Source organism: Lissotriton helveticus, chromosome 7 (assembly GCF_964261635.1).
Source record: "Lissotriton helveticus chromosome 7, aLisHel1.1, whole genome shotgun sequence".
Lineage (NCBI taxonomy): Eukaryota > Metazoa > Chordata > Amphibia > Caudata > Salamandridae > Lissotriton > Lissotriton helveticus.
The window spans coordinates 256,962,236-256,988,405 of record NC_136068.1 but is presented as its reverse complement, the minus strand read 5'-3'; the positions used below and the strand labels follow the sequence as shown (position 1 = coordinate 256,988,405).

Genomic DNA, 26,170 nt, shown 5'->3' with positions numbered 1-26,170 from the left:
TTGCAATGCAATAGGTCTCACATTTGCGAGAGTTTAAGCAATTGGCATTGTAAATGACAATGCCTTTTATTTCTTTTTTTTTTAAACCAACATATGAATGAAAGGCATTGCCATTTACAATGCCAATAGCTAAAACTCTTGCAAATGTGAGACCTATTGCATTGCAAATGTTGTTTCAAAATAGACTTTGTTTGCTGGTGTGAGTTGGGATGCTACACAAAAAGAGTAGAAAAAAGTAGCAGTGGAGGGGAGAGCTACAGGAAGTGGGAGTTGTGAGGACTCACAGAGGGCGGGTGGTGAAACAATATGGGGGCACAGGTGGGGGAAGAATCATGGGGTGTTGGGAGAGCACGGAGAAAAAGTAATGGGGTAAGATGCTGCACTGGACGTATTGTGCAAGAAGGGGGGATGAAGGGGCAGATTTATGAGGCCCTTGCGCCTCTTTGCGCCGCAATTGCGTCACTTTATTTGACGCAACGGCGGCGCAAACAATGCGCCCTATTTACAACATGACGCATCTAGGAGATGCGTCACGTTGTAAAGCCCTGCGCCATAAGGAGGCGTTCCTGCGCAGGGGGGGCGTTCCTGCGCAGGAATGCCTCCTGAAAGTGGCTGAGTGAAATCTATAAGATTTCACTCAGTCACTTTCAGGCCAATGCTGCATCAAAACCCTGCGCCTGCTTGAAGCAGGCGTAGGTCTTGACGCAGCATTGTGAAGATGGGGCACCCCCGAGCCTTGCTGGAGCTGCGTCGCGCTTGCGACGCAACTCCAGCAATGCGCCACCTTTACGGCACAGATGCGTCACGCATCTGTGCCGTTTTTGCCCCATGGTGCGCCGCATTGTAAATGCGGCGCACCATGGGTGGCGGCTGTGGCGCACTGTGGCGCACATTAACTGGCGCATCCCTGGGGATGCGCCAGTTAACATAAATCTGCCCCTATGTGCCTTGGGACGCGTGTAGTATACAGGTGAAAGGGGGAGAGTAGTGTGCAAATCACGCGCTGCACTCCTGCTGATAATGATTATTAAGCAGCCGGCGAGGCGCCCTGCACAGTGTTTGTATGCAGCGGCACATGGCTCCTCCAGCAAGGCTGAAGTAAATGCAATCTCTGTCTCTTTGTGCACCATTCTTGCAGGGCACATTGTGTTACTTTAGGGCAGCTGCCTATAGCATGCTTACCTGGGCTGGAGCTGGAGCTGCGGGGGTCCAGGATGAGGAAGATCGCTCCAGAGAAGCCCAAAACCATTTGATCTTTCTGGTTATAGGGGACTTTAACTGCTCATGCTCTGGAGTCAGGGCTTCACCAGGTAGGGGGTGGGGAAGTGCTGGTTCACCTTCCTGGTCAGTGTTTTTGCTGTGGAGTCTGGGGCTGCACTAACACTGTGGGCCTCCAGAGAGCTGAGAATATGATGTTAAAACGTGTGCTGACACTACCTAAAAGTACCCCTGCCATTATGTACCATAAGGAATTGGGCATGACACCATTGTCCTTTCGCATGCAATTAGCACCTCTGATGCTTTGGCGTCGTAGCTAGTAAAAGAGGAACCAGCCCTGAACCGTGACATAATTTTAGATTGTTTGAAACTGCAAAAATAATTCCCTGGCTCTCTTACTTGCAAGATCAACTTGAGAAGTTGGGATTGCAGGATTGTTTTATTAGTCCTGGCTACATATCTGCAATTTCAAAAGATAAGCTTAAAAATGAATTCCTATTATATTTAAATAGTGTAAGAGATAGCCAGGAGATGGTTAAAAAAAGGTTTACAGAGCACTCATTGTTCATTAGCTTCCCAAGAATTTAATCTTATCTTTCTTTTTACTTTAACCAAGCCAAGATGTTTTACTTGATTAGGCTAAGGATGGGAATTGCTCAACTGTTGGTTTCGTATCCAAGTGATGCATACTGTGATGCTAAATTAGATTTGTGTCCATGCAACTCAATTTCTGCACAACGCACCCTGCACTTTATTTGTTTCTATAAACTTTAACCTAACCCGAGACGCACCTTTTTAAAACCTTTATTAAGATTTTTAAACATTAGAAAATGTCAACCTGCATTATGTCACCTACTTCTTTTAAATGATGAATTTACTTGTTTTATGGTTTACAGTATATCTCCACTGCAGTTTGTCTCCGTAACATCGTCGGAAAATGAATTCCTGGGTATTGATCATGTTGGCTAAAATGTTATCATGTTTATTTTTCTTTGTAAAACAATGTTTTATTTTGCTCTTTTATGGCTAATATTTAGTCGAATAATGATTTTTGAGCCCTGTCGTACTTTGAGATCGTCGGCTAATTGCGACTATGTCATCCCCAGATTTAAGATAGTGAAGATGGGTGGAAGATCTTTCTCCCATCTTGGCCCCAAACAATGGAATACACTGCCCATTGCCATGAAGACTGAGACCAACATGCTCAGTTTTCGGAAAAAACTGCAAACTTTACTTTTTTTTAAAAATTACTTTTGTAGCGGTGATTGATGTCAGTTTTTCTTCTTCAGTCTGTCCCTTGCGCCGGGAAACCCACTGCGGGTAGCTGTTGCGCATTATAAATTTTAAATAAATAAATAAATAAAATAAATGAAATGAACTGAGAGAGGCTTTGTCCTCGATCCATGATAGAAGTTTTACTGCTTTCCATACTAATTTTTTAATATACAGTGGTTGGTTAATGTTTCCCAGAGCTGAATTAGCCACAGGGTGGTCAGACTTGTCTGAAAATATTTTGTGGCTAGTGACGATGTATGCTGTTGTAGCTCTAACCACAAGTACCGATTGAGAGTTCCTAGTCCAGATTTTTGTACCTTTTACCCAGAAGATGATATATGCTCCTTGTCTTGCCAGGGTCTGTTTTTGAACACCGAACTCTAGCCTGATCTGTGCAGGAGAGGTGTGTTTTGGCAGGCCAAAAATAATTTGGTACGCTGTTGCAACCGTGCTGTCCAATATTTTAGCGTCCCAGCCCCTCTGTGCCTTGCTGCCATAGGCTATTGTCGGTAAAAGTTTTGCCCGTATGACTTGAGCTAAGGGGAAGAGCGATGGGCCAATCAATTGTGAGTTAACATTTCTTTGCGAAACCGCCAGGGCTGTGCCCTTCCTCCTAATTGAGTCCCTATGGGCAGCAAAGTGGCCACTTTTGTCAATAACCACTCCTAAATATTTATATTCCGAAAGAGATTCAATATGTGTGTTCCCCCAGAACCAGGCTGATGATTTCTTTAAATTCTTCTTGATTGTCATAGTCTTAGTTTTCTGCAGGTTGATACTCAAGCTGTTGCCTTCTGAGTATTCATGTGTGGTGGTGGGAAGATGCTGTAGACCCACCTTCGTCTGGCTAATTAGAACTAAGTAATCTGCATAAAGAAGTCATGGTAGTGCTACATTCCCTAATCTTGGGGCATGTGAGTTGCTGGTGTGTAGTAGCGGGTCAAGATCTGCAAGGAACCAATTGGACAGGATTGGAGCCAATACACAACCTTGCTTGAATCCCTTCGTTGTTGGTATCTTTCTTGACAGTGTTGATCAGTCTCTCAGTTTCATTTGGATTCAAGTGTCTGTGTGCAGATTGATTAGCAAGTTAGCAGGTATGCCTCATTTGGCAAGTTTTTCCCACAATCTGTTGTGGTTTACATGGTCAAAGGCGGCCCTGTAATCGATGAAGCATAAATGTAATGGCATTTTTTTTTTCAGCCATATCATGATAAGTAGTGAGTTTTCCCCAAAAATTAAGTGCACATACGCTTCCTAACATGTTTTAAAAAAACGACCTGGAAAAACAAAAAGAAAACAATGGAGCATGAAGCGGAGCACCTGAAAGCAACTTATAAAAAAGATTGTGTGTGTTTTTAAAATACACACCGCAACCACAACATTCGAGCGGAGAGACAAGTTCCGGCATCCTGAGAGTGCAGCGTGGGGCGGCAGGCACCCTTTCTAAAAGTGAAAGCACGCTTATACAATTATTAGCAGTTGTAACTGAATGCTGCTGCTATTATGCTGTTTTGTCTATTTACAGTGAAGTGCCTTTGTATCTGTTTTTGAAGTGCGCACGTCAGAGCGGATCCTCCTAGCAAACAATGGCAGGCTCACTTTTCCCTCTAGAAACACCTCCTCTTTTCATGTTCTAGAACAAAGCTTCATTATACATGGTTAGCTGCAATTAAAAAACATTGCTTAACCTTGCCTTTCCCTGAGGTATTTCTCAATTCATGTAAAATGAAATCAGCATGGGCACTGTCAATACATTCGGCTTATGAAAGAAAGCGCCTCTACTGGTGAGTTCAGGCAATCAGTGTCATCCTACTTCACCTTGTCTCATGCATCCCTTCATCCACCCACTGGTTAATTCTTGCATTCACCCACTTACCCATGTAAACGAAACACACAATTAACATATAGATAAAAAACATAATTTAAGAGAATAACAAAAAGAAGAAAACATGCCACTACCTAAATATGACAGGCATATGTTTGCAATAAAAAATGTAATTAGCCATGGGAACGAGCGAACTTGTTGCAACATAGTGTATCCTATTTCCAAAATAGCCACCAAGTTTAGAAGCAGCATGTTTGCCAACTTGGAGCAGTAAAACACTGATACCCTTTACAAACACCAGTTTGAGATGGCTGCTCAAGAAACCTCGCACTGGGAGGCCATGTTGCAATGAATAATTGTTACAATGAGTTTTGTAAATTTGGTAACCTGCGCAAAGACTTTCTTCACACTGAAGGGTAGGTCGCTATACAGTTGAGCGACTTGCCAGGATTTTTCCATCCTCAGGAAAAAAAAAGCTTTGGAAAAGGAAATTTGTTGTTTTAATATTGTGACCCATTCCTTTTCCAGTAAAAGGGTACCTCCCTCCATACTTGGTCCTGTTGCACTTACTGCATTATAAACCAACTACCCTCCAACCCCATGTTGAGTGTGTCTTTGCCTTTCCCCTTGTACATGCATGCATACAATGGTGTTGTACACTGTGTATCACTGTTGTACCAATCCCAGACGGCTGACATAATTCTTTTAAATATCAGCATCTTGGAATGGTAAAACAATAATAAACAACAGACAATACAACTCCAAGATGATTTACCAGTTTGAAAACAGTGGCCATGGGGGATGCGTCACTCTTTAGTTGAAATTAATGGGAAGCAGCTGTCCGCTAGCACTGTCTGTGAAGTTGCAGAAGAAAGAAACACATGTGGACTTATAAAAGTAAGAAATGGAAAACTAAAAGATTAGCTTAATAGGTCTGGCACTGAAGCAAACTGATTAGTAAGCCCTTGTGAGCTGGCTTAATGTTGTCACTCACAGGGCAATGAAACCATTGGCTAACATGGCCTGACTCATTGCACCATGCTGTGACTGCCACAGCAGAACGAGAATAGGTATGCCACTCAAACAGACCAATGGCTGAGTACAGCTGATCCAAAGCCCCAATATGCATGTGTATCTATAATATGCGTGTATTATTTGTTTAAATTATCTTTTTTATATGTGTTTGGCAAATAACTAAACCTGCCAGGCCCTCCTAAGAGGGTCATGCAAATATTATGATAATGAAAATAGTTTACCCTCACAGGGGATAATCAACCCCAAAACTTTTTCGGACTTGGGTAATCCGTGAGATACCATGCAACTAATCTACAGGGATTAGCATGGTGTAATAAAAATCCAAGCTCAAAACCCAACTGGCTTTAGCCCCTTGGGCGCGGCCGCGATTCTGCACCTGTGCGGCAGAATCGCGAGTGGGCGGGTTTATGATGGCCCCCAGCCGTCATCAGCACACGAGCCCCGTGATGCATGACGGCTGGGGGCCGTCATCAGCATCGAAGGGGTTAATACATGTTTTCATAATAAATGAACCAATCCGGCATACTGCCTATATCTTTAGCTTGTCATCGTAACAAATTTTGGCTATTGAATTGAGTGTAAGCTTTCACGCAAGGCAACCATCAGGCATACAATCCTAAAATTGCAAATATGTAGGAAATAACTGGTGGCAAACAATATACAAGTCCTCAGAGAAAAGAGGTAAACATGCAGGGGCATAACGAACAATAGGGCCGCTGATATAGTGGCACTGAGCACAGGGTTCTGACGGGCCTACCATACCCAAACTATAACTGCTTTCTACTATCAAATCAAAGGAAAGAGGGCCCAGTTTCTTTGCTTGCCTTAGAACCCATAGTACCTTTTTACGCAACTGTTAATAAGGTACATAAAAGTGCAAATCTTCTACCCTCAGGCTTTTTTAACAGAGGACCAAACACCAAAACCTTTGCCTACACAGGTAATATGTAAATTTCTACTAACAAAATGTCTTCACCATAGTGTAATACCAATCAACCCTTAAAGGCATATTGACTTTTAAATATGCTTTTAACAATAAATGTCAAGAGTACTGTGCTTGTTGTAACTTTTCATAATAAATAGAACAGATCACACTTACGGCATTGGACATAGTTTCTCTCAATCACTCAATCAAGACCATAGATTTTATCATTGGCTTATCACCATAATCAACTCAGTCCGCCTGTATTGAACGTAAGATTTCCCATATGGGAAGCATCAGGCATACAGTCATAATATTACAAATATGTAAAATAAATTACAGTTATAATACAATATATAACACAGCCCTCCACAAGAGAGTCTAGCAAGGGTTATCACATTGTAAATTTTCTCTACCCAGGGTTTTTTACAGAGAGCTGCCAAGATCAAAACCTTTGCCTGCTACAGTAATCTAAGAGAATTCCTAAAGCTCCATACCCATGCACAGCCTTTCAGTGTAGTGCCAATCCACTCGTAGAGGCCTAAAGGCTCAAACATATCTTTTTCACAAGAATTGTGTCGGGCTGACTGCCTTTGTTGTAACCTTTTATATAAACTGTAGGTAAACTTCATCATCGGCTTCTCACTATAACTAACACAATTGTTCTATATTGAGCATAAACTTTACTATGCAAAGAAAATATGATACAAACAAAGGGCATCATTTATTAAAACTGTTGCATCGCTGCAGCAGTTGTCACTATGCCCTTCATGCGTCATGATGAATACTGTATTTAATGAACAGCGCTTCATGTCACAAGGAGTTACAGATACGTCAGTATTACTGACGTATCTGTAGGCGCAAAAGTGAAACATTGTTGGGGTGTGTCTGAAAATAGACGCAACTCCAGCAATGTGTCCTTTTACATAGGGAATGCCACACGTGAAAGGGCCTGCATCAGTCTTACACCTTCTGTGAGGCAGGTGTAATGTTTTGACGCAGTGGCGTCCTAGAAGTGGCGCAGTGAAATCTTATTTCAAGGCTTTTTGCGAGGGAATGCCGACCCTGCATACATTATACCTGACTCAGGTATAATGTAGCTCAAGGCTTTACAAAGTGACTCATCTGCTTAGATGCGTCACTTCGTAAATAGGGCGCAACATGGTACATTTTTTACACCGCCGGTGTTTCAAAAAAAGTGACGCACTTGCGGCGCAGAAGTGTCACAAGGGCTAATAAATTAGCCCCATTGTTTTTCACTGGAATTACAGCCTCTGCCCAATCCGATTCTGTACTCCAGAGAATCAACATGTGGGTGGAGTCAAAGCCCCTCTTGCTGTACTGCTCCTTAGAGCTCTTTTTTTGTTGATCACTTAAGGTCGCTGTGTGCTGTCTGACAGACCTAAAAAGACATGTCAACCTTGCCAAAATGACCCTGTTCTGTGCTTTTTGGATTTGTCCTTGTTTGTTTTAGCAAAACTAAATATTACCATATATATATTATTTTCCAATAGTAAAAAGGTTTGCCATTACATTAAAGTATGCTTTAAATCTGAGGTCGTCTATTAGAAAAACAAAACTAGTGTTAGAGGAGCCCTAAAACTAGCTCATATATAAAGTTTTTCCGTAATGGGATGCTTTGTGGTTTTATTTTACTATTGTAGTCAGTTTTCTGCCAACAAACACATTTTTGCAACAGGCTTATTTATGATTTTCAATTATTTGAATGATAGGCCTAGCCCACAGGCATCAAAACCCACTAAACTGCATTAAGAATATAAAAAATATTAAACACCAAAACAAGAAGAAATACATTTTTCACAGACATTGTACTGACAGAAGAAAAATACTGGTTCATGTTAAATATACATTGTGGTTCGGAAACAAATCAGTGGTCATTGGGGTACAAAACATTATGTGAAGGAGCTAGATAACAATTCCAATGTGTTGTGTTTGATGGGCATTAAATATACTGTACTAAGTACAGAATCTGAAAAGTGTGTTGCTCCTTGTGGGATCTGGCTATCCTAAGGTTAGGCTGTCTTTTTTCAGGGCCTCATTTATGAGGCCCTGCCGGCACTTTTGCACGACCGGAACATCACTTTTTTGACGGTCTGGTGGCGCAATGTGCCACTTGCATATTTATAAGGCCACGTAACGTGGCTTTTCATGGATTTATAAATATGTGCCCCTTTCATGCAGAAAAGTGTGTGAAAGGGGCATTCCATGGGTGTTGCCTGGGGCGTTCCCAGCAACTTCCATGGCTTTTTGACACTGCCACAGATTTACGAGAAATCATAAGTCTGAGTCAGCGCCAAAAACATACGCCTCCCCAGGGGAGACGTAAGCGAGGCACAACGAGGAGAAATATCTTTATTTCTCCTTGTTTTTCCTCTTTCTATGTTTCCTGCATTCTGCAGCCCACATAGAAAGAGGAAAAAGGGGGAAACCTTCCTACACAAAAATAATCAACCCTGCAACGCAGGCACCCTTGCACCATGGTGCAAAGGTGCCTGCGTTGGCTCACAGCAGCCCATTGTGCGCCGGTGCAGGTGAAAAGGACAGGAATGCGCCGTATCTAGTAGATATGGTGCATTCCTGCCCTTTTCTTTGGCCATAGGGCAGCGCAGCAGCAAGGCCTGCTGTGCTACCGTACGGCAGAAAACCCATAAATGAGTCCCTCATTGGTTATTTTTATGGATTTCAGTGGTGTTTGCTCAGTTTTTCCAAGCAATTTGAAACCAGTGCCTATCTGGGTGTATTCAACTACATAAATCCCAAATAGGCACAACTGTGTTCCAATGTTTATAAAGCATGTTTTGGAGTGATTGTTAAAGCACATATTTAATTTAAATGGAAGTCATTCATGGCATGTAGTGTCTTTCCATTACCAACATCTCCAGTTGATTTACGTTAGACTGTTAAGTATAGAAAGTCTGTCTTGCACTATCACTCACACTCACATCTCATTATCATGCATAATCACCTCTCACCCTCACTCTGTCTGGTTTACAGAACTTTTAATGTATTAAAAAGTAAAAGCGCTATATTCCAATATTTTAATAAACAAATTCCTGGACAAAGTTGGTGGCCAGTTGACCTACTCCATACTGAGTATTATGAAATTGTAGGGGTTGGCAACATTGCCATCAGCAAATTACCATGTGAAACCTTCAATATGTTTAATTACACCAGATTAATGTATAGCTCGGCATTCTAAGGCACCTGAAACTTGATGCTTTAAGCATGTCAGTCACTGCTTTGCTGCACTTTATTCCTGACTGAATTAAGGTGGTGATGCTGTTCTGTGGACATTCATAGCTGGCATGTGTCCCCATGACAAATGTATCACTTTAAGTCAGTCCTGGCCGTTTAACAGGCATCACATTGTGTTCTGGCACTTGAAATGTTGCTGTTTGCATTCTAACTATGGGCTTAAAAACCACAGTAGTTAAGTGCAGTTGGGTAAAAAGCCAGGATAAGCTGAAGGTTCCACGCATACCAATGGGACACTTTGCAGCTATGAAATTTGTTGGTATATGGAAAGTCGTGTCATGTTTTCACCACTATCCCATGTGCATGGTGATAGCACTTTTGCACAGGTATCTGTCACTACATATTACATAGAATGTTTAGAATCGGGGGTGTTTGGTGGTTGACCGATATTAATATGACTTGATAGGTAAAGGGGATGATATATCAAAGGGGTTTACTCATTCTGTGTCTGTGAGTAAATGTGATGGTACATATTTGCCAAGATTCTTATGCGCCAGCCATTTCACCAATCACTGTAAGAAGTAAACAATGCCAGAAGATCAAATATGTTTTTAATTTCCCCATTTTCTTTATAGTGTGTAAAATAATTAGTTCAGACCTCGAACATGCTTTTAAAGTCTGCACCTTTTATATAAGCACACAAAACTTGAGGACACAAAAGGAAGAAGAAATGATATCTTAGTGCCATCCCTTAACAACAAAACTGAAGCAGAGTGATCTTAGACCAGTCTTTCTTGCAGCTACCTTGCATAACAAAGTTACATTGTGTTAATCACTTCAAAAAGAAATAACAATTATTAATTCTCTCTCTCTTTCCTTTCTGTGAATGCCATTGTAGTTTGAGGTTGTGCTGTGTTTATATGTTTACATGGATGAGGACTGTTCCCTTTCAGTGGGGTTTCCCAGTTATTAGAGATTTAAACCTAAAACAGGATAGCCTAATTAATGTATACTACATGCCAATGCATATTCATTGCATGTTAATGCCTGGGCAATCGGAAAAGGGTGCAGTCGGGGCATTCTTCACAGGCCTTTATTAATAATGAGATAGCTAATACAGCTATTCTATTAGACTATTCAGGTTCTGACATGTTGCCTCTTTCTCTGGAGATTCTATATATATTTTTTAACATAGAAACAGGTGCACATGCTATGGGTCCCGCATTACATTTTTGACACAGTCCCTCAAAAACGTCAAACACTTGATTAATGTACCAAGTGCTTGAGATTGAACACAGAAAAGACGGAGGTTCTCTTCTTCAATCAATCTATGATCCCACGGTCAGAGCTCTGGTGGCCGGGTGAGTTAAATCCCCCGCCTCTTCCAGTTACCTCTGCCAGACATTTGGGCTTTAAGTTTGACACACAATTGTCTAGCAAAGTGCAAATTGCCCATGTCTCGGGACAATGATTTTGGAAGATGAAGGCTCTTCGGAGCTTTCTCCATTATCTTCCCTTGGAGTGTAGAAAGACCGTGGTGCATGCATTGGTCACTTCCCAACTTGATTACGTGAACAGTCTGTATATGGGACTTCCGGAGTACTTATCGGGAAGACTGCAGACTGTTCAGAATGCAGCAGCAAGGCTTGTGCGTAACATGCCAATGCGGCACCACATAACTCCCCACCTGATTAGTCTTTACTGGCTACCAGTGAAAAGAAGAGTAGAGTTTAAAGCCCTTACATTGGCCCACAGAGCAATGAATAACACGGTCCTCTATATTTGAGGTGAAGACTCGTACAATACAGTAATAAGAGAGCACTCAGATCTAATAAGAAGAACTTTCTGGTCATTCCACGGTTTGCAAAGGCCAGGACCAGAGGTCGCTCCTTCTCGGTTAAAACGGCAAAGGTGTGGAACACCATGCCTGACTATTTAAGGAAGATACACTCTGAACAGATCTTCAGGAGAGCATTAAAACGCGGCTCTTCAATCTTCCTTAACTCCTTGCAGGTTTCACGCAACTAATTCAGCTGCACTATAAGCACCGGGACATCTCCGTTGGAGGTAGCCATGCGCTTTATAAGCCCCCTATTATTATTATTATTATTATTAATATTATTATTATTATTATTATTATTATTAAGTGCATCCCATTTTCAACTGTGCCTGCGGCAACAATGTGGACGTCCACATGAAGAGCTTGCAGCAGTTGGGAAGTCGAGTGTAGGCTTTTTGAGTGTGTGTCTGATGATATTAGCAGCGCAACACACTGAAGGAGCAGCAATTCCCTCAACGGACAGTAGTGTCTGGAACATCTGGTACTTCTTGGCATTTACAGGACACTACCTTCAAGAGGGAATGTATACCAGTGGGCCAGACATTTTTTCAAGGATCTTGATTAAAGCAAGAATAATGACTTCTCCTTCCCCATCTTTGGAAGTTATAGGCAGCCTTGATAAGCATATCCCTAGTGCCTCCTGCCATCAGTTCTATCTCTGTATGTAGCACAACCTCAGCCTGTCTTTAGTAGAATGACAGGCCATGTTATGGAGTGGATTTAGACACTGCTTCCCAAAGGGGCAGCCACATATATTTGGTGTATTGCCTTTGCTCCTTGCTAAGCCTCAAGCCCTCAACCATACCAGGTTCAAATCACCCTTAAGGGATTTAGAAAGTGGGTTTCTGTGGAGTTCTGCCCCAGAATATGTTCTGTAATGGTGCATGCACTGGGGTAGTAGCAGATCACTTATTTGCTTGAAGAACATCTTAGGAATAAACTGAAGATGAAGTCCGCTCCACCTTCTGTAGTATCTGGGTGCAAACAGAACTCATGCAGAATGGGGAAAGAGGAGCATTTGCCTGTGCGCACCAAGCTGCACCAGCAGAACAGACTGCAAAGAGGTTAGATCTTAGAGGTTTCTCTAAATACAACAGTGTTGGAAAAAGAAAAGCATGTGGGGAGGCCCTTTCTGCTCTATTGGCCAAGTCGGCTATTAGGTGTCATTGTTTGATCACAGGTTTGAATCCCAATGGGTCAAGTTGACCTTTCATCCTCACTAGTTAAAAAAAAAAAAAGTTCAATTCAGTTGGTAAAACATAAGCATGTTAACCAGTCCCAAAATACCTGCGGTGAACATGTGCTTTACAAATGCATATGATTGGTTTGGACAAGACGTAGACACACAGGCGCAATACTCGTAAAATGATGCGAGTCTGCTTTTTAAAATGACAAAATGGTAAGAGAATTTAAAGGGAACATTATTTTGCACACTGCAAAGGGCCTGATTACAAGTGTGCCCGTGTTTGGTGAGAGGATACCGGAGGTCCTGAATCCCCAATTCCAACCAGTATTTCTGCATCAAAAACAAGGACCAGGTTTAATAACATTTGGCTCAATGCAACGCAGCAAGGCAACTTGCTGCACTGGGTCAAATGGAGAGAGCAGGAATGTGCCTAATTTACTACGATATTGCACATTCCTGCTCTCTCTCTGCTCTGGAACACTGAGAACTGTCTAGCCCCAATGCAGGCACATTTGCGCCATGGTGCAAGGGTGCCTGAGTTACAATCAGGATTGTTTTTTGTGCAGGAAGGGACACCTTTTGGTACAAAAACAATCATCAGAGGCATTTTCCTCTGTCTATGTTTGCTGCAGAACGCAGCACATGTAGAAAGAGGAAGTAATGAGGAGAAATAAACGTATTTCTCCTTGCTGCGCCTCTGTTGGGATGCCATAGCATTTTGACTTATTCCCAGGTTTACTATTCTGAGTAAACCTGTGAATATGCCAAAATCCAATGGTGTATGCCTTGGAGCACCCACACGCCATCCATTGAATGCCAACACAGAGTAACACATGGCAGCGACTTGCACTACTTTGCGTTACTCTAAACTTACTAAGCCACACATGGCCATGCAAGGTGGCTTAACGGGGCTCAATAAATCAGACTTAAGGGCTTGCGTTCCCTTGCGTCACCTTGCATGACACAGTGGCAATGCAAACCCTCAGTAAATATGGGCGCAGTTATTTTGACCTTTCGCCCAGTATGGTAAATAACTGCACTGACCCAGAAATACCCTTGCGCCTTGGAGCAAAGATCAGTAGAAAAACAATCTTTAGAGATATAAGTCATCTTTATAAGTGTACGGCACAATGAATTCTCCTGTGCGCAAAAGTGTTTTGTCAATGCAAATGTACTCTACAGCGAAACAAAATCTCAAACAATGACAACGTTTTTATTTTTTATAGTTTTTCCACGAGAGAAACATTTTATGACACGATTTACTAAGAGTGACGCACACTTAGAAAGAGGAAACAACAAGGAGAAATAAAGATAATTCTCCTATTTGCACGTCTGGTGGGAAGGCATACAATTCTGAGGCATTTCCAGGTCAACTCGTATTAGTAAATCTGGGAATGCCTCAAAATACATGACTAGATCCATGGGAACACCCACACACCACCCTTATAACGCCCCACCATGTAGAGTAACTCAAGACAGCAACTCAAATTGCCTTGCGTTACTCCAGATTTACCAAGCCACATAGGACCAAGCAAGGTGGACTCGTGCACTTGGTAAATGTCATCTAGGTTTTGCGTCGCCCCTACGTTTCCTTGCATGGCGCAAGGTGGAGCAAAACTTTAATAAATATGCCCCTGAGTTCTTTACTGTGCTTTTTTCCCAATTTCTGGGTAACAAACGCTGACATTTTCCATCTGCTTTGACCAGATGGATTGTCAGTGGAAGGGCAATGGCGGAGATGGGATCGTGTGCTGAACCAGATGACCGCATGGAGACTGGTGTAATATTCACCGAAATGCTTTTATGAGTCTTTTGAATCGACATGAGCCATATGTTTGGATATATATGGCTGGCAAGAGATATATTTTAGTAACGAGCGCTTCCCAAATGATACATTCTGTGTATGGGAACACACATAACTTTCAAATTGATTGACGTGATATAGAGGCAAGAAACACATGAATGAGGAAATCTTTTATACTCCTGAGCCCTGAAGAAGTCCACTTGAGGATGAAACGCGTTGGCAGTTTGAGATTGTATAGAATGTGAATAAAAGAATGAACTCTAAACAATGCAAGACCTGTTGGAATCTTCTTTAAGAAAACAACAGTGTACTGAGAACTGAATATACTTTGTATATGGATCAACATTGATGTTTACATGTACCTAATATATGAAAGAGTGCAGGGCTGTATGTTTGTTATATTGTATTAGAGTGACTAGGAAGGCTTTCTTTGTCTCTATTTTTGGGACCTAGGGTATTGTGTCTCAAGCCCTTGCACCTCAATTTTATTTGAGATTACGCGCAGGGACATTTAAGACTGGTGCATGTGTCTATGCTTTGAACCCCAACCTTTTGTGACACAATGGAGGAGATGGGGCCTGCCCATCTGGCACATGCCGTCCACAGCTCCTGCATCAGTAAGGCAAGCACGGTGTCTCCAGGATAGGAACTATCAGGGCGGGAGTTTGCATATCCGATACATGCGGTCCTGAAATTCTTATATTTTGAGGTGTAAAATTCCATGCAGTTATCGCTCCAGGTAAAATGCCCCAGCTCATATTCGGGCCAAAGTGTTAGGATGTATGACGTTACAACGCATACTTTTACAACGCCTACCTTTACATCGCAAGTTTTACAACGCATACCTTTACAACGCATAGTGCTTTTAGGTGCTGGATAGTGAATAGTTTAATTTACTATTCCAACTCCAGTCCCCGTGGATAGTAGGGAAGGTGTTGGATAGTACATTAAACCTATTCCCTATCCTAGAGCGCCCCCCAGCGCAATGCGTTGTAATAGTTTGCGTTGTAAAAGTTGCGTCGTAAAGGCACTGCGTGGTAAAAGTTGCGTTGTAAAGGATGTTTACCAAGTGTTGTGGTTAGGTCAACAAAATGTGTGTAATATGTGTTTTTTTCAAGGCTGTTTTTACTCATTACATTAAATAAAAGCAATAATTTATTATTACTAGAAGGGCGAATTATAAACTGAAGATGCTCATTTCTAAACAATGTTTCCATATTCTTTACACCTATCTCAGTACATTTGTGTTCCGAGATAATTTCTTTTAACAGAATAATGTGACTCTGTAGCGAGAAACAGCAGCAAACCACACAACGTGAGCCTCAACCATTAAGTAGCTCTTAATTGCCAATAAAATAGATTATGCTACCATCTAATTCCAAAAGACTAGTTACGTTTTGTGCCCATTTGTTTTTCTTATGGTGTCTGCGCACATTACAAACCCAGCTTCAGCACTGAGGGCTCTGTTTCCTTTTCAGAAACTCGTGTCCGCAGATGTGGCAAGAATTGCTCAGAGGGGCCTCCTGGATGAGCTGTCAGGGCAGAAACAGGTTCTGGAAAACCTGGCTTTCCTGTACCTCGAAAAGGATGGGGAGCCCGTCTCGGTAGAAACCGGTAACTATTCATGTCTGCTTCTTGTCTGATGCTCCTTCGGGTGTGGTACCACAATGTTCAAATGGCGCCCTGTAACAATATCCTTTATAAGATGTTGACGTGCACAATGTTATGTTATGTTATGTTATATGGATTTCTATAGCGCGCGGCTGCCCCAGCCAAGGGGCGTCCCGGCGCTGCGAACTGACCAGAGTGCGAAATGAGGGTGCACAAAGGAACGGATTATTGGAAAAGATGAGTTTTAATGGCTTTCCTAAAGGCTAAAAGATCATGCATCCCCCGTATGGTAACAGGCAGGCTGTTCCATAGTTTGGCAACAAGGAGGCTGAAAGAACGTCCCCCAACTCTAGCAAGTCTGGTGCGTGGGATGGTCACTAGATGTTGTCCCTCTGAGCGGAGAGATCTGCTGGGTGTATACTCAGACAGGAGGGGGCTCAGCAGTGGGGGGGAGGCGGTTTTAAGGATCTTGAAGGCCAAACACAGAGCCTTAAACTGGATCCTTCTTCCCACCGGGAGCCAATGTAGTTTCCTTAAAGTTCCAGAAACAGAAGAGTGGCGAGGTAGGCCGACCAGAGCTCTGGCAGCCGCATTCTATACTCTCTGCAGTCTAGTGATTTCGGCCAGGTTTGCTCCCAAAAGGAGAGAGCTGGCATAGTCCAGTCTTGAAAGGATCGTCGCCTGGACGATGAGCTGGCGGGTGCTGCAGTCAAAAAACTTCAGGATAGGCCTGATGTTGCGTAAAATGCCGAAGCACGTGGCGGCCACTTTCTTGGTGTGGATGGTGTATTTTAGAGCCGAGTCGATCCAGACGCCTAGATTTTTAACACAGTCTTTTGGCTTAGGGGGAGAGCCCAAAATATCAGGCCACCAGTTATCTCCCCAGGAAGCGGTGTTTTTTCCCAAGAGGAGAATCTCGGTTTTACCGGCATTTAGTTGGAGAAAGTTCGCCGTCATCCAGTTGGTGATGTCGATGAGTGTCTGTTTGAAATGACGGGCTTCCAGACCACTGTTGTTATTCAAAGCCACCACCAACTGGGTATCATCTGCATATGATACTAAAGCCATTCCATTCCTTCTGGCCACCTCCGCTAACGGGCGGACATAGACATTGAACAGGGTAGGGCTAAGGGACGAGCCCTGCGGCACTCCCTGTCCAATGCTATGCTCCTTCGAGATGTAAGGGGGGGTGGAGACTCTAAAAGACCTGTTAGCCAGGAAGTCTCTAAACCACCCCAGGGCTGCCCCTGTGACTCCGATTTCCTCCAGTCTCATCAAGAGGACCTCATGTGACACCGTATCAAAGGCAGCACTGAGGTCCAATAGGACCAGTGCTGCAGTGCCGCCGGCGTCAAGGATGGAACGGAGGTCCTCAGAAACACTGAGCAAGGCTGTCTCGGTGCTATGACCAGCTCTAAACCCGTGTTGGGAGTCGTCCAGGATGTTATTGGTCCGGAGGAAGTTGGACAAGATGTTATTAACGTGTGCCTCGGCCACTTTAGCGGGCCAAGGGAGCAGGGAGATCGGCCTAAAGTTTTCCGGGAGTGAGGGGTCCAAGGTGGGTTTCTTCAAAATGGGGGATACCCATGCCTGCTTCCATTTAATAGGGACCCTGGCAGTGGAGAGTGACCGATTGATAAAATCACGAACGTGGTCTGTGATGAGTGCATGAGCGTCACAGAAGAGGTCAGGCTTTAAGGGATCTGCCGGAGACCCGGATTTAATCTTTCTACAGATTTTAGAGAAAGTATCACGGTCAAGTGTGGGAAAAGAAATGAGGGAATGCCTGGAAGGATCAAAGGTGACCGGTGCCTGTGGGTCTTTGGGGAAGGTGTCGTATATCTTCTTGATTTTGTCTGTGAAGAAATTAGCCATGTTGTTACAGAGGTCAGGCGAGGTAGTAATGGCGTTGACAGTTTGTTTTGCCGTGAGGTCTTTCAAAATTTTAAAGACCGATTTTGAGGTGTTAGAGCTGTTGTTGATTTCACTGGCATAATATGCCGCTCTCACTCTGCAGACTTTACGGTGGTAAGATTTTTGATGCAGGACATAATCTTGTTTAAGGCTGGCAACATAACTTTTCCTCCAGCGTCTCTCTGCCTTCTTACATTCCTTTTGTCATCAAGGTAAGATGTGGAAGCCATCTTGGATTGGTTTAAAAACCATTGTAATAGCCACCTGCTCTTGAGTAGTGGTCTTTAGAGTGTCAACCATAGTTTGATGAAGGCACAAATAGCGCTGCTACCGAGGATTCAGGAGTGAAAGGCAATTCACAATAACAGTCAGAAAAGATAGCAAATCAAATAATCCTTCAATGGAAAGCAGCAGTTTGACAGCACTAGGGGCTAGAGATTCTTCCCAGCAAAGATGACCTCTCCCTCTCATTCAGCCTGTGTTGGACCGAAATAAGGATGTCCCAAATATTATATGAAAAAAATAACCCTGTTGAAGTTAATAACATAAAAGATGCACTCAATGGGATGATATTTTTGTAAACAAATTTTAGGATACACTATTTATGTCAGACAATATAGCTGTAAACAACATTTTGAACTGTACCCCTTGGGAAAGAGGGACAATTGACTCCCTCTGTGCCCACCCTGAAGAACAAGCGCTCTTACAATCTCTGAGATCTGCGCATAATGTAGGGCAGTCCTTTTGTGGTGCCCTGCTATGCAGGTCATTCTGGATAGGGCGACTCATTGCCTCCGGTTTCCAATATCTGTGAGCGCAGTGACAGTCATTTCACCACAGTCCGAGAGGTGCATTCTCCCAGGTGCAGTGTGGGATCTGAAGCTTGAGGTGGGCCTTCAGGATTACAGGGGAGCAGCTCATCGGCGCCTCTTCTATGGATGCACATAACCAGAGAGGTAGCCACTTTGATTATAGGTGGGGCACAAAATCCCAGGCAAGTGATGCTTCCTTTTGCAGTGAGACCAATGTCCCTGAAAGGGAATTCCCCCCCTTCTGGGTGATATATTCTGGATGATTCTAGTGCTGTCAGCAAGTTATCGGACAATAAACTGGCTGCATTATAACCTTTAGTTACAGTGAAGTCCTCATTGCACCTTGGCCTTTCAGCAGGTAGCTGCCTACCCAAAGAAACAACCCATGCAGGTAAGAGCTGTAGGGTAAGGAGGGTGGGGGGGGGGGGGGGTTGTCAACATACAATGAAGAGGGAAACTCAAATTAAAAAAAAGAAAACTATGGTTTGTGGAATGGATTTCTTCTTGTATAAGTCAAATAATTCATAAATAAGCTTAAATTTACATCTTGTGAATGTTACAGTATTATAAAGCTTAAACGAAATCATACGAGACTGTACCACAATCTGCGTGTTCTTTTCTTGGTTTTCATCCATTGAACCGGTGTACCAACATCTCTGTCAACAATGAGTTATCCTGAAGCGGAAAAGTGTTTTGTCAATGCAAATCTACTCAACCACAAAACACAATCTCAAGCAATAACATTTTTTTTTATGCAGTTTTTCCAAGAGTGAAAAAGATCAAACATTTACTAAAAGTGTGGAACCAGTGTACAGAAACTGGATGTCCCTTTATCTGTCCAACTGAAAGGTTTATAAACCAACTCAAGAAAACGTTCTTCTCCAGAATAAAGGGAAAATATCCCGGACAGCTAGAGACAGGTACGTCACCATTGTCTGCTTGAGGCATCACGCAGACTGTGGATACTGCAAGTGCATGCGTGTAAAATGTTAGGCACATATACTTCTGTTTTGGTCTAAGTCAACAGTGTTCAGCATTGGTTCTGGAGAGTTGGATCTCTTCCCAATTTTCAGGATTACCATTGTTCCATTTCAATTTGTATATTTAAATATATCTCAAAGCGCTAGATAATACATCTGGTATGTGTCCTGTACTTGTGGATCTACAAAGTAGATTTTTAGTCTAAGTAAAACAGATTTACGTGTGTCCACGTTATTTTTTTGTAATTCAAACGTTCTGAAATGTAGCCACTTGAGATGTTGTCTGTTTACTGAGATATTTAGATGCACCTGAAGCGATGAAGCATAATAGTGCTGCAAAAATGAAACCTAAGTAAGAAGTGTCATATTTTTGGGAACTTTGTCAACAATTTTAGATCTAAAAAGGTTGTTCTTGACCTAACATAGTAGTAAGTGAAAGTGATAGGCTGTATGTCAGAATATAGAGGATAGAAACAGAGTGCTACAAAGATAATGTTGGTAAATTATCAGCAACCAAAAGAACGTGGAGGTAAGTATATACTGTCAAGTTTAGATTTACTATTCTTAAATCCACATCCATAGTTCTATATTGTGGAGTTTAGTATAGTAAACCTATACTTACCTATAAGTACGTTCCTTTATGTCATTTTGAGAGCCAATATTTAGGTAATGGCATGCTGGCATATAAGGAGTAGTTTCTGTCCTGTAACTCCAGTTCTGTAGTAGGGGTATCTCTGTTATAGTCATAATCTAGAGAATAGTCCCGCCCATGTGCGTGGACCCCGGAGCAATCAAAAATAATCTCTTACAGTGTCAAAAAATGCAAAAAATGCATAGACACTTAAGAGAGAATTTAAAGACAGATAATGCAGCCAAAAGGCTACACTGTCCAGTACTTCAACTAGAAATTTCCACCATAAAATCCACAAAACAGCAAAGCCTGTACAGATTTCCCTTGCTTAACAGCAAAATCCCTCAGGAATGATAGAGAGAAGAACCTGGACAGACAAGCCCCATAGGCTGCCATTATGTGGCTTAATTAGGATACTGTGCCTTTAAGAGAACCTTCTAGAACCTTCTCTCAGTATCCCAGAATGCATAGCAGGTCCAACTTAGCCTCAGTTCTTTTCGAGGGCGTAGGAAACGCCAGACCTGTAGCATTATGATCATGAACAACACTCCACCGGGGAGGCGGGAGGGCGCTTATGACTATAACAGAGATACCCCTACTACAGAACTGGAGTTACAGGACAGAAACTACTCCTTCTGTAGTAGGGGATCTCTGTGTATAGTCATAATCTAGTGAATAGAATGGCAAGCCCATCCCCACACCAAGCGGCGGTGGAGAGTAAAATAACGCCACTACTGTGCGAACAGATTCCGCAGCGAAGCCTGCCCAACCTGAGCGTCTGTCCTGGCATCAGAATCCAGGCAGTAATGCTTAGCAAAGGTATGGACCGACTTCCAAGTGGCCGCCTTGCAGATCTCTGCAATGGGAACATTACGGAGCATAGCTGTCGTAGCAGCCTTGCCCCTGGTGGAATGAGCCTTAGGTTTGCCCCCTAAGGTCTTATTAGCTTTGCAGTAACACAACTGAATGCAGGACACAATCCACCTAGAGATGGACTGTTTAGAGGTAGCAAGACCCGTCCTGACTGAACCGTAATTGATGAACAATTGGTCTGACCTACGAACATCTTTAGTCTTATCAAGATAAAACTTCAGCACCCTCCGCACATCCAGGGAATGTAAAGACCTTTCCGCCGGAGACGAAGGATTCTGAAAGAACGTAGGCAAAGTGATAGTCTGATTGATATGAAAATCAGAAACAACCTTGGGAAGAAACTTAGGGTGAGTACGCATAACAACTTTAGCATTATGAAACACAGTATAAGGTTCCTGGCAACACAATGCCTGAATCTCACTCACCCTGCGGGCCGATGTAATGGCCACTAGGAACGCCGCCTTCCAGGACAGGTGCTGCAACGAAGCCTTATGAATGGGTTCAAAAGGCTCCTTCATCAATCTGGACAGCACCACATTCAAGTCCCATGAAGGCGAAGGAAGCCTGACAGGAGGGAATACTTTCTTCAAGCCTTCCAAAAAATCTTTGATCACAGGGATCTGGAAGAAGGAAGTCTGTGAAGGGCCTTTCCTGTAGGCAGTCAAAGCAGCCAGATGAACCTTAATGGAATGGACATTAAGGCCCGACTGCGCCAGATGAAGCAGATATGGAAGGATGACATCTTCCTTGCATGACGTAGGGTCATAGTTCTTAGACTTGCACCAGATGCAAAACCTCTTCCACTTGTAAGCATAGGAAGTCCTAGTGGAAGGTCGCTTAGCCTCCTTCAGTATGCCCATACAATCCTCTGGGAGATTCAGATGGCCATATTGCACTATTTCAGGAGCCATGCCGCCAAACTCAAAGACGAGAGGTTGGGGTGCACCATCCGCCCCCCGAACTTCGTGAGAAGGTCCGGCCTGCACGGCAGCTTCATGTGAGGAAGGAGAGAACGGTGAAGCAGGTCCGTGAACCACCACTGTCTGGGCCATTCCGGGGCAATCAGAATCATTCTCGCCCTGGACTGGGACAGCTTGATGAGAACCGCCGGAATCAGGGGAATTGGTGGAAAAGCGTACAGAAAGCTGTTCGACCAGTTGATCCATAACGCGTTCCCCAGCGTCCCTGGCTGGTAGTACCTGGAGGCGAAGCCTCGGCATTTGCTGTTTTCGGCGGTGGCAAACAGATCTACGTCTGGAGTTCCCCACCTTGCGAAGACTTCTCCTAGTACTTCGTCGTTTATGACCCATTCGTGGTTTTCTTGCACGATTCTGCTCAGTTCGTCTGCCTGAACATTCTGCACACCTGGCAGATGGGTGGCCGTTATCGACAGTCCTCGAGCCAGAAGCCAGTGCCAGATCGCCTGCGCCTCCTGCGACAGAGTGCGCGATCTCGAGCCCCCCTGCTTGTTGAGGTAATACATCGTAGTCGTGTTGTCCGTCTGAACAAGCAGAGAGTTGGTCTGAAAGGACGGATGAAAGGCCTTCAGTGCCAAGTGAACAGCTCTCAGTTCCAGGAAATTGATGTGGTACGTGGACTCCGTCGGGGACCACGTCCCTTGAATTTGCAGATCTCCGGAATGCGCCCCCCAACCTTGGAGAGACGCATCCGTCACGATGGTCTGTGTGGGAATGTCCTTGTGGAAGGGAACGCCTCTGAGGAGATTCTCCTTCGAGCACCACCACTTCAGAGACTGAAGAGCATGTAGAGACAGTCGTATCCTGTCGTCCCAAGAACCTCTCCTCTGGTCCCACTGATCCTCCAAGCACTCCTGCAGAGGACGCATCTGTAGCCGTGCGTGAGGAGTGAGAAAAATGCAAGAGGCCATCGATCCCAGTAGAGAAGACACGGTCCTCACCGTCGTAGACGGAGAGTTCATGAGAGCCTGAGCCTTCCGAACGAGTGATAAACGTCGCTCTTCCGAAGGAGACACGCTTGCTGACAGCGTATTGATGGAGGCCCCCAAGTACTGGATGCACTGCACCGGAATCGGGACCGACTTGGACATGTTGATGTGCAACCCCAGCTTGTTCAAGAGAACGCACGTCTTCTGGAAGTGTGCTCGAGCTTCCGAGAAGGAGGAGGCTTTGATCAACCAATCGTCCAGGTACGGGTAGACAAACACCTTGTTCTTCCTCAGGTGTGCCGCTACCACTGCCATACATTTTGAGAATGTCCTGGGTGCAGACTTCAGTCCGAAGGGTAGCACCGTGTACTGATAGTGATTGGTGCCGACTTGAAAGCGCAGAAATTTTCTGTGTTTGCATGCAATGGGCACGTGGAAGTATGCGTCCTGTAGATCTATGGCACACATCCAGTCTCCCCGTTGCAGCTGAGGGTAGATCTGATGCAACGACAGCATGCGAAACTTTTCTCTGCGAATCCACTTGTTTGCCTGCCGCAAATCCAGAATGGGCCTGAACTCGTTTTTGTCCTTCTTGCGGACAAGAAAGAACCGAGAGTACAGACCTCTTCCTCTTTGAGACAGAGGTACGTCTTCGATCGCCCTTTTCCTTAGCAGAACGTCCGCCTCCGTCTGAAGCTCGCGCAGTTGATACTGCGAGCTGACGGGAGGAATCGATGGAGGAGGGCTGGTGAAACGTAGACTGTATCCATTGCAAACAATATTCAGCACCCACTTGTCCTGAGTAATTTTTCTCCACTCTGCCAGAAAAAATTGAACGCTTCCCCCCACCGGAGCGGGTAACGGACGAGGGGGAAGTAACAGCTCAGGGACGGGACCCGGCCGGGCCCTTGGTCGCGGTAGAGGACTGTTGACGACCTCTACCACCCTGTCGCTTCTGGAAGGGCTGCCTGTACTGCTGCTGCTGCTGCCGCTGTTGATGTTGACCAGCAGACTGCCCCCTTCCACGACCCTGCGCCCCAAACCGACGCTGGTACTGTCGGAAGGGTTTCTTTTCCTTGGGCTTTACCAGGCCCACTGCCGTCAGGGTCTCCGCTTCGGCCTTCATCCTGGCCATCTCATCATCCGCGTGCTTCCCGAAGAGGGTATCTCCGGAAAACGGGAGATTCGCCACGCGTTGCTGTGCCTCCGGTTTCAACGATGTCAACCTGAGCCAAGCATGGCGTCTCTGGTGAATCCCGTGGCAATATCCGTGCGCGGACAGCAACGATATGTCTGCTGCAGCGCCGATGGCCTGATTAGAGACCAACATCCCCTCCTTGACGATCTCCACAAAGTCCTCCTTGCGGTCTCGAGGGACGAGGTCTGCGAACTGCTCCATCGAGTCCCAAAGGGACCGGTCGTAACGTCCCAGCAAAGCCGAGTCACTGGCTGCCTTCATGGACGAGGCGGATGTCCCACACGCCTTGCGACCAGCAGAATCGATCCACCGGCTCTCCTTGTCCGGAGGCACCGTGGACGCAGGGGAGGTGGAATGAAGCTTCCGAGCAGCAGTCACGATGACTGAATCCGGTACCGGGTCTTTCCTCAAGAAGGCTGGGTCTGAGTCCGGAGCCCTGTACTTTTTCAGTATCCTGGAAGGGACAGATCTCACCGTCGCCGGCGTCAGGAATAGCTGTTCGGCGGGCTCAAGGAGCCCCGGCACCAGAGGTAACAGGGGGCGAGACAAGTGCCTCTTGTGTAAAGTCTCAAAGATTACCGAGGTAGAAGCCGTAGGCGCTTCAACCTCAATGCCCAACTTCGCCGCACCACGCAGGAGAACCTCCTGAAATGTGCTAATATCGTCTATCGGAGACACCCTAGTCTCCGGCGAATCGGACAGCGTGGGCGAGTAGGAACGGGTCCCAGAAGGAGAACGTGACCTGGACCGACGTCTCTTGTGATGATGCCTGGATCGTGATGAAGATCCGCGGCCACTCCTCGATCTGTCCCGTCTCCCCGAGCGAGACCTCGACCTCTTGGGCCTCGGACGCTCCTTCGGCCTCCCAGGGTCAGGAGCTCCAGGCTTCTTAGGAGTCTTCTTCGGAGGCGTCGGGAACTTAGGCATCGACACCTCCCTCGGTGGGATCGGGGGTGGAGGAGCAACCGGACGCGGGTCCCGCGGAGCCGGCTTCGGAGGCGGGGTAGGGGCCTTCGGAGGAGGACCCTTCGGCACAGCAGGCCGCGGAGGAGGCGTAGACGGCTTCATCGGAGTATCCACCCCGGAATGCGCCGGTCCCGGCGAGCCATCACCTCTACCAGAGAGTGGGGAGCCCCCCACAGTCCTGGGCCTGTCCGTAGGACCTACAGACGCTGAAGACCGGTGTCCAGACGACGACCGATGTCCCCTCGACGTCGAACGGTCCTTCGGCGTCGACCGAATCACACTCCTCGACGTCGAACCGTGTCTTCGTCTCGACGTCGACCCCGACCAGATCGACGAGCCACGAAACCTCGACGACGGGCGATGGTGCCTCGACGGCGACCTCGACCTCTTCGCCGGTCTCGACGTCGACTTCCTGGATCGCTTCGACGGCGACCCTTTGGATCTCCTCGACGTCGACCTCTCCGACCTTTTCGACGTCGATCTTCTCGACCGTCTCGACGTCGGCCTTTTGGAATGCTTCGACGTCGACCTCTTCGGCGCCGGAGATGCCTTTCGTCTCGACGGCGACCTTGACGACGAGGATCCCCTCGACGACGATGTCCTCGACGGCGAACGGCGGTGTCGCCTCGACGGCGAGCGCCGACGCCGGGCCCTCCGATGTCGATCACTCGACGCCGACAGCGACGACGAGGATATCGACACCGGCTTCGACGGCGGCCGGAACACGTTCCTCGACGTCGACGGGCGACGTTTTCTCGACCCAGAGCCCTGGGGAGACCTGGAACTGGCCGTTGACCGTCCCCTCGACGTCGTGGTCAGCGCAACTGACCCAGACGGAGACCTTGGGCGCGGGCTGGTCTTCCTGCCCCTGGGGAGCCCCCCAGAGGCCTCAGCATGGGTAGAAGGAGCCCCTCCTGACCCACCTCGTGCCTTCTGCTTCCTCTCCTCAAGCCCC

The 26,170-nt window shown here is 45.4% G+C and overlaps 1 protein-coding gene across 3 annotated transcripts in view; it reads left to right on the top strand.

Annotated features, from left to right (window-relative positions):
- RIPOR3 (RIPOR family member 3) overlaps positions 1–26,170 on the top strand; it is a 452,740-nt gene that overhangs the window by 392,040 nt on the left and 34,530 nt on the right. For all 3 annotated transcript variants that reach the window (XM_078652038.1, XM_078652039.1, XM_078652040.1), the window contains 2 exons: positions 15,803–15,938; positions 19,420–19,581. In XM_078652038.1, the coding sequence (XP_078508164.1) occupies positions 15,803–15,938; positions 19,420–19,581 (298 nt within the window). The remainder of the gene's footprint in view (positions 1–15,802; positions 15,939–19,419; positions 19,582–26,170) is intronic.